The sequence below is a fragment of the Salvelinus fontinalis genome, chromosome 31, assembly GCF_029448725.1.
Source record: "Salvelinus fontinalis isolate EN_2023a chromosome 31, ASM2944872v1, whole genome shotgun sequence".
Classification (NCBI taxonomy): domain Eukaryota; kingdom Metazoa; phylum Chordata; class Actinopteri; order Salmoniformes; family Salmonidae; genus Salvelinus; species Salvelinus fontinalis.
The window spans coordinates 48,667,253-48,685,160 of NC_074695.1; the positions used below are offsets into that span (position 1 = coordinate 48,667,253).

At 44.9% G+C, this 17,908-nt stretch overlaps 1 protein-coding gene across 1 annotated transcript in view; it reads left to right on the plus strand.

Annotated features, from left to right (window-relative positions):
* Nucleotides 1-1,094: 1,094 nt before the first annotated feature.
* LOC129830445 (solute carrier family 12 member 5-like) overlaps nucleotides 1,095-17,908 on the plus strand; it is a 113,726-nt gene continuing 96,912 nt past the window's right edge. Inside the window, exon 1 of the mRNA XM_055893022.1 lies at nucleotides 1,095-1,715. Coding sequence (XP_055748997.1) covers nucleotides 1,661-1,715 — 55 coding nt within the window. The 5' untranslated portion in view covers nucleotides 1,095-1,660. The remainder of the gene's footprint in view (nucleotides 1,716-17,908) is intronic.

Genomic DNA, 17,908 nt, shown 5'->3' on the forward strand with positions numbered 1-17,908 from the left:
TATATATATATATATTTATATATATATATATATATATATATATATATATATATATATATATATATATATATATATATATATATCCAAGGTCTTGGCAAAATGACCCTGTCATGGCTTTGGCTAATGTCATATCTAGTGTCCCTAATTCGCGGTATGTTGCTTCAGGCACTATCCTAAATTGATAACTACATGATAAGTTTACAGCTGTAAGGCACCAGCTTTGGGCAGTCTACAGGGATGACTTATGGACCTCTGTGGAGAAACTGGTGAGTACTGTAGCTATAGAGTCAGAAGGCCTTAGAGTAATTTGACTAAGGCTGGTATTTTGCTCAAAACCTTAAGTGATCCTAGCATAAATATTAATTTGCCAAGGGATAGAACACCAAGTATCCTGGTAGGCTGCAACCTGTTCAGAATGAGTCTGACGTCATCAGATCATTTCCAGGTCAATGCCGGGAGGTCAGTAAGAATTGATGTCGACCTCAAGACATATGTGAACCACATATGTGACATGTCACGTGTGAAGTGTTCCAAAAACCATATGTTTTCATCATTTGATTTTCCTCATGTGAAATCATGTGTTTTTCCTGTAAGGGCTAAGAGTTTCCCTCCATAGGTCATTTAGAATCTCAACTGTACATTTCTCACTGTGAACAGATAAAAAATAAAATGCTGTGAGTGCTTCTTTGGAAAAGTCATGACCCTTTGACTGAAGCTGTTGGTGAACCAATGTAGTCTTTCAACTTAACCTTGTCAGGCTATTAGCAGTTAGACCAGTGCATCCACCGCTTGTTGACGGTGAAAGCTTTCAGTTTCAAATGATTAGGTTCAGAGAATGCTATACAAACCCTGCAGCCCTGCTGCAGATAACTGACAGTGACTATACAGGAGTAAAATTAAAGGGAGAAGTAGAAAGAATATACAAAAAGAGGGATGAATAATCAATAATGAAATGGAATCTTGTCTTGCATTTGAAAATAACATAAAAAGAGATGCTTAATCACAGAAGACAGAACTCCATTTGATGTGCATTCTCGCTCTCGTGCTCGCTCTCCCTCTTTCTCTCTCTCTCTCTCTCTCTCTCTCTCCCTCCCTCTATCCCTCCCTTCCTCTCTCGTGATGAGATGGTGGATGGTGATGAGTGTGTGTGTGAGAGAGAATGAGAGAAAGAGAGAGAGAGATAATGTGTTTTGAATGCATGAGGAATTTAGTCAACAGCTTAGGCCGACCGAGGGCCGATCGTAGCTGTGCAGTGCACGGATCGTGCGTGTGAGCGAGAGACCGCGCTCACAGGCACTCCATCATCAGCTATACCCTGCAGCCTCTCTCACTCTCCTTATCCTCCTCCTGAAAAGAGAGAGATCACGCAACACGCCAGGGAAAAGACGACAAGAAGTGTAGGAGAGAAACAAATCTGCAGAGGCAAAGACTCTCTCCTCTCTACACTGCTCTTTTTTCTGAGCGTGAGAGGGAAGGGAAGAGGGAGAGACAGGAAGGCAGTGAGCCGCAGCAATAAAAAAAGTGCTTCTTGTCATTCGTGCTGCTTTCCCTGCCGTGGCTCCAACCCACAGAGCTCTGGTTGTCAGCCAGCAAAGAGCAGAGCGCTAGAGCGGTGGCAGTGTCTCTCTCGCTCCACAGAAAGCAGCCTGAGGAAGAGAGGATGCTAAACAACTTGACAGACACCGAGGAGGGAGAGGGGGGACCCAACTGCCAGGGTGAGTGATGAAATCTATCACATGGATGTGAGGGGGTGTGCGTGGGTGTGTGGGGGTGACTGTGTTTGTGTTGGAAGGTGGAAGGGGAGGGAGGTTAATACGTGTGTTTGTGAGGGGGGAGTATAAGGTGTTTATGGCAACATTATTTTGGGGGGAGGTGTATGTGTGTTCATGTGCTCATGAATGTGTGCATGTGAGTACAGTGCTTGTCTTTGCAAGTTACAGTATACAGTTTGTGGGAGTGAGTGTGTGTCTGTTTTCAGGGATATGTGGGGGTGTGCAAACACTCATGTGTATGTGACTCCACGACAGAGACAGACAGACAGACAGACAGACAGACAGACAGACAGACAGACAGACAGACAGACAGACAGACAGACAGACAGACAGACAGACAGAGAGAGAGAGAGAGAGAGAGACAGACAGAGAGTGTGAGAGAGAGAGGCAGTGAGAGAGAGAGAGAGAGAGAGAGACAGACAGAGAGTGTGAGAGAGAGGCAGTGAGAGAGAGAGAGAGAGAGAGACAGAGAGACAGAGAGACAGAGAGACAGAGAGACAGAGAGACAGAGAGACAGAGAGACAGAGAGACAGAGAGACAGAGAGAGAGAGGGGGGGGGGGGCAGAGGAATGAATCTGTATCTCTGCACTCCTCTTCCTCCACCGGCATTTACAGTGCTCAGCTGTGGCTGTTGCTGCAAGGCTGCTGTGACAGGAATAATAATGGTGTTTCAGTGGGAAGAAGAGGAAAGGAGAGGAGCAGCAGATCTATTGTATTCCTGTAGCCAGAGGACCAGTCTGCTTCATGGCACTGGCACTGTCACTGTCACTTGGCTCCCAGGCAGAGTCATGTTTGGGTAAAGGGACTGCCTGGGGATGCATATGTCAACCACAGTCCGTTTGCCAAGCGTTCAGACCATTTCCTTTTTTTCTTGACTATAATCCCCCAGTTTTTTCTGAAGTTGAGTAAATACAGGGGCAGGACGGATGTCCCTCGACCCCTGCGTCTTTGCACCAGAGCGGAGCAGTAACGTTTTTGTGTACCTGCAGAGAAACTTCTTTCCTTCAGATGTGGCTTGCAGGGCTTTCAGCCTCTGCTTGTAGATTCTTGTATTCTTGTCACAGCCATTTTCTCTGCTCTATGATAAGGCATAGAGTGAGCAGAGCAGAAAGTCAGCCCCTACAGAGCGTCTGGGGAATCCTGTCTTTAGATTCAACTCCAGGGATCTACAGAACTCATTCATGCTGATGGTTCACCCCATCAAGGATATTGTCTCAAGGGGGCATGATGAGCCATTCACAATGGTGTGGATTTCGATAGCCTGATAGCCCCTGTTTGTGTGTGTGTGTGTGTGTGTGTGTGTGTGTGTGTGTGTGTGTGTGTGTGTGTGTGTGTGTGTGTGTGTGTGTGTGTGTGTGTGTGTGTGTGTGTGTGTGTGTGTGTGTGTGTTCACATTGAGCTCACGCTTCAGTCATCTTGGATCATATTGAAAAGCCTTTTGATGGAAGTTGACAGTATGCATATGTGGGCAAAAACAGACTTTCCATGACAGGCTTGTTTGTGCTCCACCTCCAACACACGCGTGCGTGTGTTTTTGCATGTGCATGCATACGTATTTGTGTGTGCTCTACAGCTCACCACTGCTGTAAAGGCAGGATTAATTATGTGCTGATAAGACAAATTAATTATGAATCACAGGGATTTCCCAAAATGTATTAAGCTGATGTTATTTCTGAACACTTCAATTATGCTTTTGAACTACTTACATTTGAACATGTGAAGCAACACTTTCAAAGCCACTGCAGTCTTACCTCCATGGTGCAAGCATTAATCTTGGTATTCACACAGTCGCTGTCCGTGGTTCTGAATACTGTTGTTCTCTGGAACTATGCAATGCTGTTCCAGTCTACAGCATTTGTTAATACAGTGGACTGCACACATTGCTGGGATTAGACTCTGTCCATGGTGCTGAAATGAGGCTGTGTGGAAATCTCTCTCTCTCTATCTACTCCTGCCTCCAGTCTGCAGCAAATGCTCAAACTCTGCTTCGTGTTCAATCCCCTGCTGTGTGAGATTTTAGGATCTCATGTTACCAAAGAATAGTACAATTCCTGCTAAACTATCTTTCCTAGAGTGTTTGCATTTGTGTGCACTTTCTTGAGTCCATGGGTTTTCCTTGTGTGTGTGTAGGAGTGTGTGCACATTTTTAACTCATTCTGAATTCTCCTAGGTTTCTCATTGGACTCTTGTGGTACAGTGGTCCTGGCTGTTTTTTGGCTTGTCATTGGTCATTGTCTGAAGTTAAATTATGACCCAGTGTTGCATAGAATGGGCAGAGAGCCCGAATGTGTGTTGCACAGGGAATAAAACATTAGGCAATTAAAACGACTGCAGCAACATGCATATATCAGCATATGAGCCTTCTGCATTATAAACGTTGATGTATTTCTAAAGGATTTTTTTGTTTTATAATGCATAATGCTATGTGATGCATTGTGAATGCAGAGCCTAAAGGCTGTTAAAATACGTTGTGACCTTTTTATGAATGCTTATAGCAAGTCTTATAATGCACCATGTGTGATAGAGGGAACTATAAATGAATTCATAATGCATTACACAGGTGGGTTATAAAAAGTGTTGCCGTAATCCCTGTCCAACTCGTGTCTTTGTCAATGAAGGGTTGATCTGGTCTGTAATATTTTGGATTGACTGCCTGACTTGGAATTTGTCTCAAGGCCTGCAGTTTGCAAATAGTCTGGGTAGATATTTGACTAGATGTCCAGGAGTCTTATGGCTTGGGGGTAGAAGCTGTTTAGAAGTCTCTCGGACCTAGACTTGGTGCTCTGGTACCAATTGCCGTGCGGTAGCAGAGAGAACAGTCTATGAATAGGGTGGCTGGAGTCTTTGACTATTTTTAGGGCCTTCCTCTGACACCACCTGGTTTAGAGGTGCTAGATGGCAGGAAGCTTGGCCCCGGTGATGTACTGAGCCGCACGCACTACCCTTTGTAGTGCCTTGCGGTCGGAGGCCGAGCAGTTGCCATACAAGGCAGTGATGCAACCCGTCAGGATGATCTCGATGTGCCAGTGGATGAGAGGGTACATGAGACATGGCTTAAGTTCATGTCAGGAGAAAGTTGACGCTGGTAGTAGAGTGGAGTTGTCATCACCTCTTAATCAGGAACAGGAGCGGACTACAAATAGCAGAAGCATTCCAGTACAGTGGCGTCATCACAGGTTTGGACCAGTTTCTCCATGAAGTTGAACTCAGACATCTCAGAATTCACAAAGTCAAACAGGCTGCGCATCTCGCCCACTCGACACGTCAAAGTAGCCCAAGAAATGGTCCTGAATAAAAATCATCCACGTACCTGACGATAACTGACAACTGCGAACAGACAGGTGGCACCACAGGTCCCAGAGTGGTGGGGCAATTGTTTTCCCCTGGGGCCTGCAGTTTCTGCCTATCTGGTAAACTAACCAGGTAAAACCCTGGACCCTATAGGGTAGGACAGTGATTAATCAGTTGTAAAAAGGTTTTATAACGGCTATGATGGGACCAGCTTTTCCTAATCAGGTCACATGGTTTTAAAAAAAACTCCTGGCCCTGGGCAGGATGAAACCCTGTCAAACTGCACCTACCTTGTAATTATATTTAGACTAGACTAAAAGGGTGGTTTCCTCCACACAGACAACAATTGATCGACAATAGAAATTACAGGGCTGAGCTTGCTTTATGCGTGTTTGCATCATGTAGGCCTATGCAACTGTAGGCCTAATAAAGAATTTGCTCACAGTCTATGTCATCACTATTGTGTTGATGATGTCATCACATCATACAGTTGATTCAAATGTTTTTTTCATCCCATACAGCATGTCAGATCACTAATGTTTAGTTTAGCCTCGACTGCTGCAACATTTATATATTTCAAATTTACATTTGAACCTTATTTTAACTAGGCAAGTCAGTTCAGAACAAATACTTATTTAAAATGACGGCCTATCGGGGAATAGTTTGTTAACTGTCTTGTTCAGGGGCAGAACGACAGATTTTTACCTTGTCAGCTCGGGGATTCAATCAAGCAACCTTGCGGTTCCTGGCTCAATGCTCTAACCACTAGGCTACCTGCCGCCCGCCTAAAATGTTTGCTTGTGTCGGTCATGTTATCAGGTTTGCTAAATAAATACTGGAGGAAAGTGGAAAGTGCACTTGAGCACGTGTTGTGCCAAAAAACATGCCGCATCGACCTTTCTTTTAATCTCACTTTTAATGGATGATGCGATGAACGCGATCAAATCATTCAGAATTGATTTCTACATCCCAGAGACGACAGTAGAAACGGCCATATGCTCCGCAAGTAAAGCGTTGTAACATGCAATTACCTCTGCAAGCTCTTTGCAGTTGCCCTTGTGGCCAAAACTTTCCCTCTCACCGTGCCCCTATGTCACGATCGTGTGGCGGATTGACGGACCAAAACGCAGCATTTGGAAAATAAGCCATCTTCTTTTATTTTTTAAAGATGACGAAAAATAAACACGAAACACTTAATACAAACTAACAAAACAACAAACGATCGTGAAGCTAATAAACGATGTGCACACACAACAGGCTACAAACGTTCTGACATAGACAATTACTCACAACCAATGAGAGCCTATGGCTACCCTAAATAAGGCTCCCAATCAGAGACAACCGAAATCAGCTGTCTCTAATTGGGAACTCATTCAGGTAACCATAGACTCTCCTAGATAACTAAACATACATAGACAACGCTAGACAACTGAACTCAACACAAACCCATATACTACACCCCATAACCCCTTTACCATAGAAACACCCAAAACCAACAAAACATAAACATTCCCCATGTCACACCCTGACCTAACTAAAATAATAAAGAAAACAAAGAATACTAAGGCCAGGGCGTGACATAACCCCCCCCCTTAAGGTGCGAACTCCGGGCGCACCATACACAGTCTAGGGGAGGGTCTGGGTGGGCTTCCATCCACGGTGGCGGCTCCGGCTCAGGTTGTGGTCCCCACGTCACCACAGTCCCTAACCACCTCCTAGGCTTCCTCCAAATGACCCCCCTCCACATTAACCCCATTGCATTAAGGGGCAGCTCCGGACTGAGGAATGGCAGCTCCGGACTAAGGGCCAGTACCAGGGTAAGGGCCAGTACCAGGGTAAGGGGCAGTACCAGGGTCAGGGGCAGTACCAGGGTCAGGGGCAGCACCAGGGTCAGGGGCAGCACCAGGGTCAGGGGCAGCACCAGGGTAAGGGGCAGCACCAGGGTAAGGGGCAGCACCAGGGTAAGGGGCAGCACCAGGGTAAGGGGCAGCACCAGGGTAAGGGGCAGCTCCGGACTGAGGAATGGCAGCTCCGGACTGAGGAATGGCAGCTCCGGACTGAGGGACTGCAGCTCCGGACTGAGGGACTGCAGCTCCGGACTGAGGGACGGACCATGGCTGGCTGACAGATCTGGCTGCTCATGGCTGGCTAACGGATCTGGCTGCTCATGGCTGGCTGACGGATCTGGCTGCTCATGGCTGGCTGACGGATCTGGCTGCTCATGGCTGGCTGACGGATCTGGCTGCTCATGGCTAGCTGACGGATCTGGCTGCTCATGGCTAGCTGACGGATCTGGCTGCTCATGGCTAGCTGACGGATCTGGCTGCTCATGGCTAGCTGACGGATCTGGCTGCTCATGGCTAGCTGACGGATCTGGCTGCTCATGGCTGGCTGACGGATCTGGCTGCTCATGGCTGGCTGACGGATCTGGCTGCTCATGGCTGGCTGACGGATCTGGCTGCTCATGGCTGGCTGACGGATCTGGCTGCTCATGGCTGGCTGACGGATCTGGCTGCTCATGGCTGGCTGGCGGCTCTGGCAGATCCTGTCTGGTTGGCGGCTCTGGCAGATCCTGTCTGGTTGGCGGCTCTGGCAGATCCTGTCTGGTTGGCGGCTCTGGCAGATCCTGTCTGACGGACGGCTCTAGCGGCTCCTGTCTGGCTGGCGGCTCTAGCGGCTCCTGTCTGGCGAACGGCTCAGTGGGCTCATGGCAGACGGGCGGCTTTGCAGGCTCATGGCAGACGGGCGGCTTTGCAGGCTCATTGCAGACGGATGGCTCAGATGGCGCTGGGGAGACGGATGGCTCAGATGGCGCTGGGGAGACGGATGGCTCAGATGGCGCTTGGCAGACGGGCAGTTCAGTCATCGCTGTGCAGACGGCAGACTCCTGCCGGCTGAGGCGCACTGTAGGCCTGGTGCGTGGTGCCGGGACTGGTGGCACCGGGCTGGGGACACGCATCTCAGGGCTAGTGCGGGGAGCAGCAACAGGACGCACAGGACTCTGGGGACACACAGGAGGCTTGGTGCGTGGTTTAGACACTGGTGGTAAAGGGCTGGAGACACGCACCATATAGCTAGTGCGTGGAGGAGGCACTGGTGGTACTGGGTTGGGGCGGGGAGGTGGCGCCGGAAATACCGGACCGTGCAGGCGTACTGGCTCCCTTGAACGCCGAGCCTGCCCAACCTTACCTGGTTGTATGCTCCCCGTCGCCTGACCAGTGCGGGGAGGTGGAATAACCCGCACCGGCCTATGTAGGCGAACCGGGGACACCATGCGTAAGGCTGGTGCCATGTACGCCGGCCCGAGGAGACGCACTGGTGACCAGATGCGTTGGGCCGGCTTCATGACATACGGCTCAACGCTCAGTCTAGCCCGGCCGATACGTGGAGCTGAAATGTACCGAACCGGGCTATGCACGCGTACAGGAGACACCGTGCGCTCTACTGCGTAACACGGTGTCTGCCCGTACTCTCGCTCTCCACGGTAAGTACAGGGTGTAGGCGCAGGTTTCCTACCTGACTTCGCCACACTCCCTTTAAGGCCCCCCCCAAGAAATTTTTGGGTTGTACTCACGGGTTTCCAGCCTTGTCTCCGTGCTGCCTCCTCATATCGCCTCCTCTCGGCTTTAGCTGCCTCCAGCTCTTCACGAGGAAGGCGATATTCTCCCGGTTGAGCCCACGGCCCCTTACCATCCAGTATCTCCTCCCATGTCCATGAATCCTGTGTAGGTAGGTCCTGTTGCCGCCTTCCATGCCGCTTGGTCCTATAATGGTGAGTAATTCTGTCACGATCGTGTGGCGGATTGACGTACCAAAACGCAGCATTTGGAAAATAAGCCATCTTCTTTTATTTTTTAAAGATGACGAAAAATTAACACGAAACACTTAATACAAACTAACAAAACAACAAACGATCGTGAAGCTAATAAACGATGTGCACACACAACAGGCTACAAACGTTCTGACATAGACAATTACTCACAACCAATGAGAGCCTATGGCTACCCTAAATAAGGCTCCCAATCAGAGACAACCGAAATCAGCTGTCTCTAATTGGGAACTCATTCAGGTAACCATAGACTCTCCTAGATAACTAAACATACATAGACAACGCTAGACATCTGAACTCAACACAAACCCATATACTACACCCCATAACCCCTTTACCATAGAAACACCCAAAACCAACAAAACATAAACATTCCCCATGTCACACCCTGACCTAACTAAAATAATAAAGAAAACAAAGAATACTAAGGCCAGGGCGTGACACCCTAAGTAAAAGCCAACTCTTGCATGCCCAAAAATGCAGTAGTGTCGATAAGCTGCTTGAGAGCATCCCTGTGCCTTCTTAATTTCTCGTTGTGTTGCGCAGTTTGAATACACAGACCGTCCATTATATGAACTATACAGCTTTTTCCCAGAAGCTGGAATCTGAGGTGGTCAATGAAAGGGCTTCTTCAACATCAAATCCACTACATTGTTGTTAGAGTTAGCCATTCTGGCAGAGAAAATGGCACTCTGGTAGCTATCTATCTACTTGCTACTGACGTTAGCAAAGCATATTGAAATAAATTACACTAACACGACACAAAAATAAAAACAAGCAAGCAATATATAATCCATCTCGTGTAGATTGAAGAAACAAATTTGAATGGAATAATATCCTAAGAATTCTCAACTGTCATTATTCACGACCTCATTTTCAATCTTAATCTATCCAACAATGTTACCAAATTTCCAAGCTTCTAAATCATAAATGTGTAGTACTAGGCTCATTTGCTGATCCTTTGATTGGATGGACAACATGTTAGTTCATAGTGCAAAATCTTTGATTTGTAGGAGGACTTCCTCCAGAAGTCATCATAATTACCATGTACAATAGGTCTATGGAAAGGGGTGAGGAGGTTTTGTGTTGAAGTCAATCTACCCAGAGGAGGACGGAAACTAGCTGACCTTCTTCTACACCATGGTGCAACCCTAGAAGGTGATGCTGAGGCTACTGTGGACCTTTATTGCATAACAGTTTGGTTTAATCAGGTATTTAGCGATGTGAATATATTTAGTATAGTTTTATCTAAAAAGGATTAAAAAAATTATGATTTATTATTTATGGTTCTAAGCATGGTCCTCTGCTTCCTCCTCCTCTGAGAAGTTGCCACTGGCTGTAACGCTGAACTTCCACGATACGGATGGAATAGAGCCCTAAGATTGAAATTGGATTAACGGCGAAGATGTGCTGTCTGTTTATTGACTTGAAACTCAGTGAGCATTGACCCTGCTGCGGTCTCCTGGAGTTGCTGAGAACACTGACACATTCCCACCACGTGCACTCACACACTCACTGGTCCCTCTGATGAGTTAAGGGGTTATGGTTAATAGTCTGAGTTACGGGACTGACCCAGCATAAGATGAATGTTCCAAGAGAAGGTGCTAATTTGCACCGCTGTGACACAAAGACGACAAATCAAACTGTTAATAGCCAGCGTATACACTAAACACCCACCTCAGTAGAGCAAACATCATTCAAACATCTAAACTTCAAATAGAGCTTGAGGGCAAATTTGGCCCATTAGCTTTACTGCCATAGGTGTCATGCAATATTATCACCCGTTTGCATGCAATGTTGTTGGAAAGGCTAATTCACAATTCAATGTTGGCACCTGCTATTTTCAGAAAAGAACAATAACAGGCATCACAATAATATAAACTGTGAAAAGAGCAGGTGCAAGCTTTGCTCTGACGCAAATGCTTAATTCAGTCTGCCCCACAGTATATTGCCAATAAAGGTAGAATATGGAGGGAAAATATATATATATATAGAACAACATCTTAATTATACAGCAGGCTCTGCCATCTACTTCCTTGTAATTGCTTGGTGACTGTTTAAATATATAACTAGTCATTACTTCGGTTCCAACCTGTACTTATTCTATTTGACGAAAACAGCTGATGCGAATCCCTCCCTGGTGAAAGAGTGAAATGTATTTTTTTTATTTAGCAGTGATTAATTTTTTTTTTGTGAGCTTAATACTAATGGAAGGTGAGGGACTGTGACTAGAGAGGTCCAGATCCTTGTTTCTGAGTTTAATTTCTCCCAATCAGCTCTGAAATATGTTTCAGAGAGACACAGAGAGAGATAGAGAGAGAGAGAGGCAAAATCTGATGACACGGGTTTGATTTTACACGTTTGTTAAAATGACTAGGGAGTAAGTGAACAGCCACAGAGGAGTGTAATGGCAAGACAATTGGAAATTGCTACACTTGATAAATAATCCTTGGCCTGCTGTCAGACCAGCAGACATATTGTTATCTCTGGGGGTAAAGGATTGTTCAGCTGCGTCTCACCAGCATTCAAGGTCCTGTGGAGAAATACACATGAATCTCATATCAGGAGCGAATTGTGCCACTGTTTAATGGTAATGGTAATGTACTTGAGGCCATTGAAGAACCTACAGACATACCTCAGATTGTTCAGTTAGTATTTTATACATCTTCTCATAGAGATGAAGAGAGAAACGGGTATAGAATAAGAGTAAGACAGACAGGCAGATGAACTGAACACAGAAACAGAAATGGGATGGGACGGAGGGAGAGAGAGAGAGGAACCTGAGTCACTCCTTTCTTCACCTACCTTCTCCTCCTGTACTCTGATCTATGCTTTGGTTATGTCACAGTCTGACTGCATGTGGCTCCATTTGTCCCCTGCGTGTGATCCCAGAGAATTACTTCTCTATTATGATTCTGTACATTGAGCCAGACATCAGCACAAACAGGCCTGGGAAAGACACAGCTAGCTGGCTGATACACAATCTAGAAGGGCAACTGTGAAATTGAAAGTTGAAATACCCCTCAAAGGTCCCCCCCCCCCACACTTGAGGATAGGTCTTCAAGTTTGTGTCTCAACATTTAGAGTGCAGCATATGCATTTGAATGTACAGTGCAGAAGATATATGTGCATCGCATGCTGCACCCAGAATATACAGTGAAACAAAGTCAGTACAGGAGATAGTCCTTGAATCCACGTGATTTTCACTGCCCACCCACAGCAGAATTGTCCATTGTTCCTGTGTAGATACGAGACTGGGAAATGCACCAAACTCTAATTGTTTGGGTGTCAGACACGGCTCACAGGTGGAGCGTGACCTTTTGTTTTCAATCCAACATTTGAGATACATCATTATGCCAAACAGTGGGATAATGAGGCAGTCTGCAGTCTTAACATATAAAACACACATGCAGACACGCACACGCGCACACACGCGCACACACACACACACAGGAGAGTGATCATCGGCCCCATAGAGACAGACAGAACGGGAACATAATAATGAAATAGGCCTTGGAACATACTCTGATCGTCTTCAAAGACAAACTACATAAAACAAAAGTCCAAGGGAAACGGAGTCCATTCCAAGGGAAACTGAGGCTACAGAGTCCCCAGAGCCTCAGCTCACTGCCCGCCAAGCAGCAGTACAAATTGACGCGTTGGGGGCTAATAAATAGTCTATCAATGGGACTGGCGCTAAGGTGAGGAGAGAGGACGTGAGGCTCTCTTCTGGAATGTGCTTGCACATCAGACACACTTTAATTCACTCCATTTCTGTATCGACTGCTCTAGTACAAGATCTTCCCTCTCCCATCCCACGCAACAGAGGTCTGATGTACCTAGCAACACTCGTCATTGGCTAATTAAGCATTGTGTTACATGTTTGCAGCTTTGAATTTATTAGAGCATGCATTACTAAAGAACTCAATAGATGATCTTATACTGGCGCAGTGAACCACATAGCAAAACATCCAATCAGGTTTTTAAGGACCCTAATTGCCTATCTATACAGAATAAATTATGTAAACTCATAAATCCAAGCTATGTGCATCCATCTGAAGGCCAAGTGTATTTTTGGGGGTTTATCAATCTCGCTTCTCGTAACCTCTGAGATTTAATTCCCTCAAACATCTTTCGGTCTTGATACACATTGATTTTCACCAATTACAGTCAGATGGAAAGTTTATTATCCTCTCCTCGCTTACTCTCACTCTCCCTCTTTTTCAACATTTTTCTCCCTTTTACTCTGATTCAGGATACGGAATGTGAACTATATGTTCTTCACAGTATACATCACCTTTCTATCTGCAGTGATCTAAATATTACACACCACTGCATATGCCCCAGGACACTGTGTTCTACCTGGTTAACCCCACCCGCAAACACACACGCACACACACACACACACACACACACACACACACACACACACACACACACACACACACACACACACACACACACACACACACACACACACACACACACACACACACACACACACACACACACACACACACACACACACACACACACACACACACACACACGGACTTGGAGGCCTCAGGCAGAGCCCAGTCTGAGGCCCACATGTCTATTTAAAGACAGACTGCCCCTAAAAAGCAACTTTTAATTTCTAAAATGGCCTATGTGGCGTCAATACGAGTCAGAGACATTTATTCAATTGACGACAATTTCGCCATAAATTCAGAGATGGTAGGAAAAAAGGGTATGTGGGTTGGCAGCACCCAGGCAAATCATCAATTCGGAGCTCAGCTGCATGTGACACAATCGTCATGCCCATGGTCAATTTAGTTTGACATTCGATATCCCTATGGGGCTAGATGGAGACCATCAGTAAATTGTACAATGTACATGGGGCCATATTTTAAAATATCAATATCTCCAAATGTCAATGACTTAAAAAACTCAAACCAACTATAAATTGTAGAAATCCAGGTACAAATATTTAAAGCATTTAATGAGACAACAAAAAAATGTGCAGCATGAAAAATGTTGTCCGATTTACATTGTGTAATTTATTGACGGTTCCTAACTATCCCCAGAGATAATGTACAGTTCCTCTGTCCAGTGTCTGTGTTCTTTTGCCCATCTTAATCTTTTATTTTTATTGACTTTGCCAACTTTGCCACGGTCGCACACCGGCTGGCTGAAGCTAATTGACAAAATTATTTGGTTAAAAGAGCAGTTATTTTAAAATATAGGTTATAGGTCTGTCATGACTGTCATGTGAGGATCAAAACGTATCAGACCAGCTTGGCAATGGCTGACAATAACCAGACCGTCTCCAACACACAAAGGGAGGGAGGAGGGAACTCTGGGGGTTTTGAAACCTCCAAACCCGGTCGTAAATTTAGGCAGGAGAGAACTCTCTCTCTACCCTTTAGTATTTGCATTTGTATTTGCCAAAGCAGCAGCTACTTTCATGGGGTCCAGCAAAATTAAGGCAAATTATACAATTTTAAGAACATTACAATTCATTTACAGATTTTACAACACACTGTGTGCCCTCAGTCCCCTACTCCACCACTACCAAATACCTACAGAACTAAATCCACGTGTATGTATACTGCGTGTGTTATTGTGTGTGTGTGTTATTGTGTGTGTTATTGTGTGTGTTATTGTGTGTGTGTGTGTGTGTGTGTGTGTGTGTGTGTGTGTGTGTGTGTGTGTGTGTGTGTGTGTGTGTGTGTGTGTGTGTGTGTGTGTGTGTGTGTGTGTGTGTGTGTGTGTGTGTGTGTGTGTGTGTGTATATGTCTGTGCCAATGTTTGTGTTGCTTCACAGTCCCCGCTGTTCCATAAGGTGTTTTTTCATCTGTTTTTTAAATAAAATGTTACTGCTTGATGTGGAATAGAGTTCCATGTCGTCATGGCTCTATGTACTACTGTGTGCCTCCCATAGTCTGTTCTGGACTTGGGGACTGTGAAGAGACCTCTTGTGGCATGTCTTGTGGGGTATGCATGCGTGTCTGAGCTGTGTGCCAGTAGTTTAACAAACAGCTCGGTGCGTTCAACATGTCAATACCTCTCATAAATAAAAGGAGTGATGAAGTCAATCTTTCCTCCATTTTCAGCCAAGAGAGATTGACATACATATTATTAATATTAGCTCTCTGTGTACATTCAAGGGCCAGCCGTGCTGCCCTGTTCTGAGCCAATTGCAATTTTCCTAAGTCCTTTTTTGTGGCACCTGACCACACAACTGAACAGTAGTCAAGATGCGACAAAACTAGGGCCTGTAGGACTTGCCTTGTTGATAGTGTTGTTAAGAAGGCAGAGCATCACTTTATTATAGACAGACTTCTCCCCATCTTAGCTACTACTGCGTCAATATGTTTTGACCATGACAGTTTACAATCCATGGTTACTCCAAGCAGTTTAGTCATCTCAACTTGCTCAATTTCCACATTATTTATTACAAGATTTGGTTGAGGTTTAGCGTTTAGTGAGTGTTTCGTTCAACATACAATGCTTTAGTTTTAGACATATTTAGGGCTAACTTATTCCTTGCCACCCACTCTGAAACTAACTGCAGCTCTTTGTTGAGTGTTGCAGTCATTTCAGTCGCTGTAGTAGCTGACGTGTATTGTGTTGAGTCATCCGCATACATAGACACTGGCTTTACTCAGTCAGTGGTATGTTGTTAGTAAAAATTGAAAAAGCAAGGGTCCTAAACAGTTACCCTGGGGAATTCCTGACACTAACTGGATTGTATTTGAGAGGCTTCCATTAAAGAACACACTCTGTGTTCTGTTAGACAAGTAACTCTTTATCCACATTATGGCAGGGGGTGTAAAGCCATAACACATACATTTTTCCAGCAGCAGACTATGATCGATAATGTAAAAAGCTGCACTGAAGTCTAACAAGACTGCCCCCACAATCTGTTTGCAATCAATTTCTATCAGCCAATCATCAGTCATTTGTGTAAGTGCTGAGCTTGTTGAGTGTCCTTCCCTATAAGCATGCTGAAATTCTGTTGTTAATTTATTTACTGTGAAATAGCATTGTATCTGGTTAAACACAATTTTTTCCAGAAGTTTACTAAGGGTTGGTAAAAGGCTGATTGGTTGGCTATTTGAGCCAGTAAAGGGGGCTTTACTAACCATGGGTAGCGGAATGCCTTTAGCTTCCCTCCAGGCCTGAGGGCACATGCTTGGCAATGAAAAATATATTAAAGTAGTTTGCAATATCAGTGGGCTTTGTGATGAATGAGCCATCTGATTCAATGAATGAAGGTTTGAAGTGGGCAGCTTGTTTATAGCCCGTCAATATTTAACCTCACTAGAGTAGGGGGCACTATTTTCACCTCCGGATGAAAAGGGTGCCCAAAGTAAACTGCCTGCTACTCAGGCCCAAAAGCTAGGATATGCATGTAATTAGTAGATTTGGATAGAAAACACTCCAAAGTTATTATTTTGAAATGGTTGTTTTTCCAATGAATGCCTATCCACAATTTAAAGGGATAGGACCCAGATTCAGTTCCCTATGGCTTCCACTAGTTAGGAACAGTCTTTAGACATTGTTTGAGGCTTTTATTCTGAAAATCGAGGGAGAATGACAACTTTGAGTCAGTGGATAGTGGGATGTCCCCAGAGCTGTTTCCTGCGCACGACCGAGAGCGTGCCTTTCTTGTTTTTCTTTTATATTGACGACTCTATTGTCCAGGTGAAATATTATCGATTATTAGGCTAAAAACAACCTGAGGATTGATTATAAACATCGTTTTACATGTTTCTACAAACTTTACCGGTACTATTTGGAATTTCCATCTGCCTGTTGTGACCGCATTTGAACCATTGGATTACTGAACAAAACGCGGCAACAAAATTTAGGTTTTTGGATATAAAGAAGGACTTTATCGAACAAAACAAACATTTATTGTGTAACTGGGAGTCTTGTGCGTGCAACCATACAAAGATCTTCAAAGGTAAGTGATTAATGTTATTGCTATTTCTGACTTTCGTGACTAATCTACTTGGCTGGTAACTGTATGTAATGTTTTGTGTGCTGAGCGCTGTCCTTAGATAATCGCATGGTTTTCTTTCGCCGTAAAGCCTTTTTGAAATCTGACATGTCGGCTGGATTAACAACAAGTTAAGCTTTATTTTGATGTATTACACTTGTGATTTCAGGAAAGTTAAATACTTATAGTAATTTAACTTGAATTTTGCGCTCTGCAATTTCACCGGATGTTGGCCAGGTGGGACGCTACCGTCCTAGGTACCCATAAGAAGTTTTTAAATCACCCAGAAAATATACTTCTTTGTTAATGTCACATATGTTATCAAGCATTTCACATATTTCACATAATAAAATGCTAATTAATTACTTAAAAATCATACAATGTGATTTTCTGGATTTTTGTTTTAGATTCCGTCTCTCACAGTTGAAGTGTACCTATGATACAAATTACAAACCTCTGCCGATTTTGCAGGTTTTCCTACTTACAAAGCATGTAGTGTCTCAAATACTTGTTCTCCCCACTGTATCTACAGTCGATTGCAACTCCACCCCCTTTCGCAGTTCTATCTTGACGGAAAATGTTGTAATTGAGGATGGAGATTTCAGGGTTTATGGTGGCCTTCCTAAACCAGGATTCAGACACAGCTAGGCCATCAGGGTTGGCGGAGTGTGCTAAAGCAGTAAATAAAGCAAACTTAGGGAGGAGGCTTCTGATGTTAACATGCATGAACCCAAGGCTTTTCTGATTACACAAGTCAACAAATGAGAGCGCCTGGGGAAACACAGGGCCTGGGTTAACCTCTACATCACCAGAGGAACAGAGGAGGAGTCGGATGAGGGTACGGCTAAAGGCTATAAGAACTGGTCGTCTAGTGCGTTCGGAGAGAAAAGGAGTAGACTTCTGGGCGTGGTAGGATAGATTCAGGGCATAATGCACAGACAAGGGCATGGTAGGGAGTGAGTACAGTGGAGGTAAACCTAGGCATTGAGTGACGATGAGAGAGGCTGCATCTCTGAAAGCGCCAGTTAA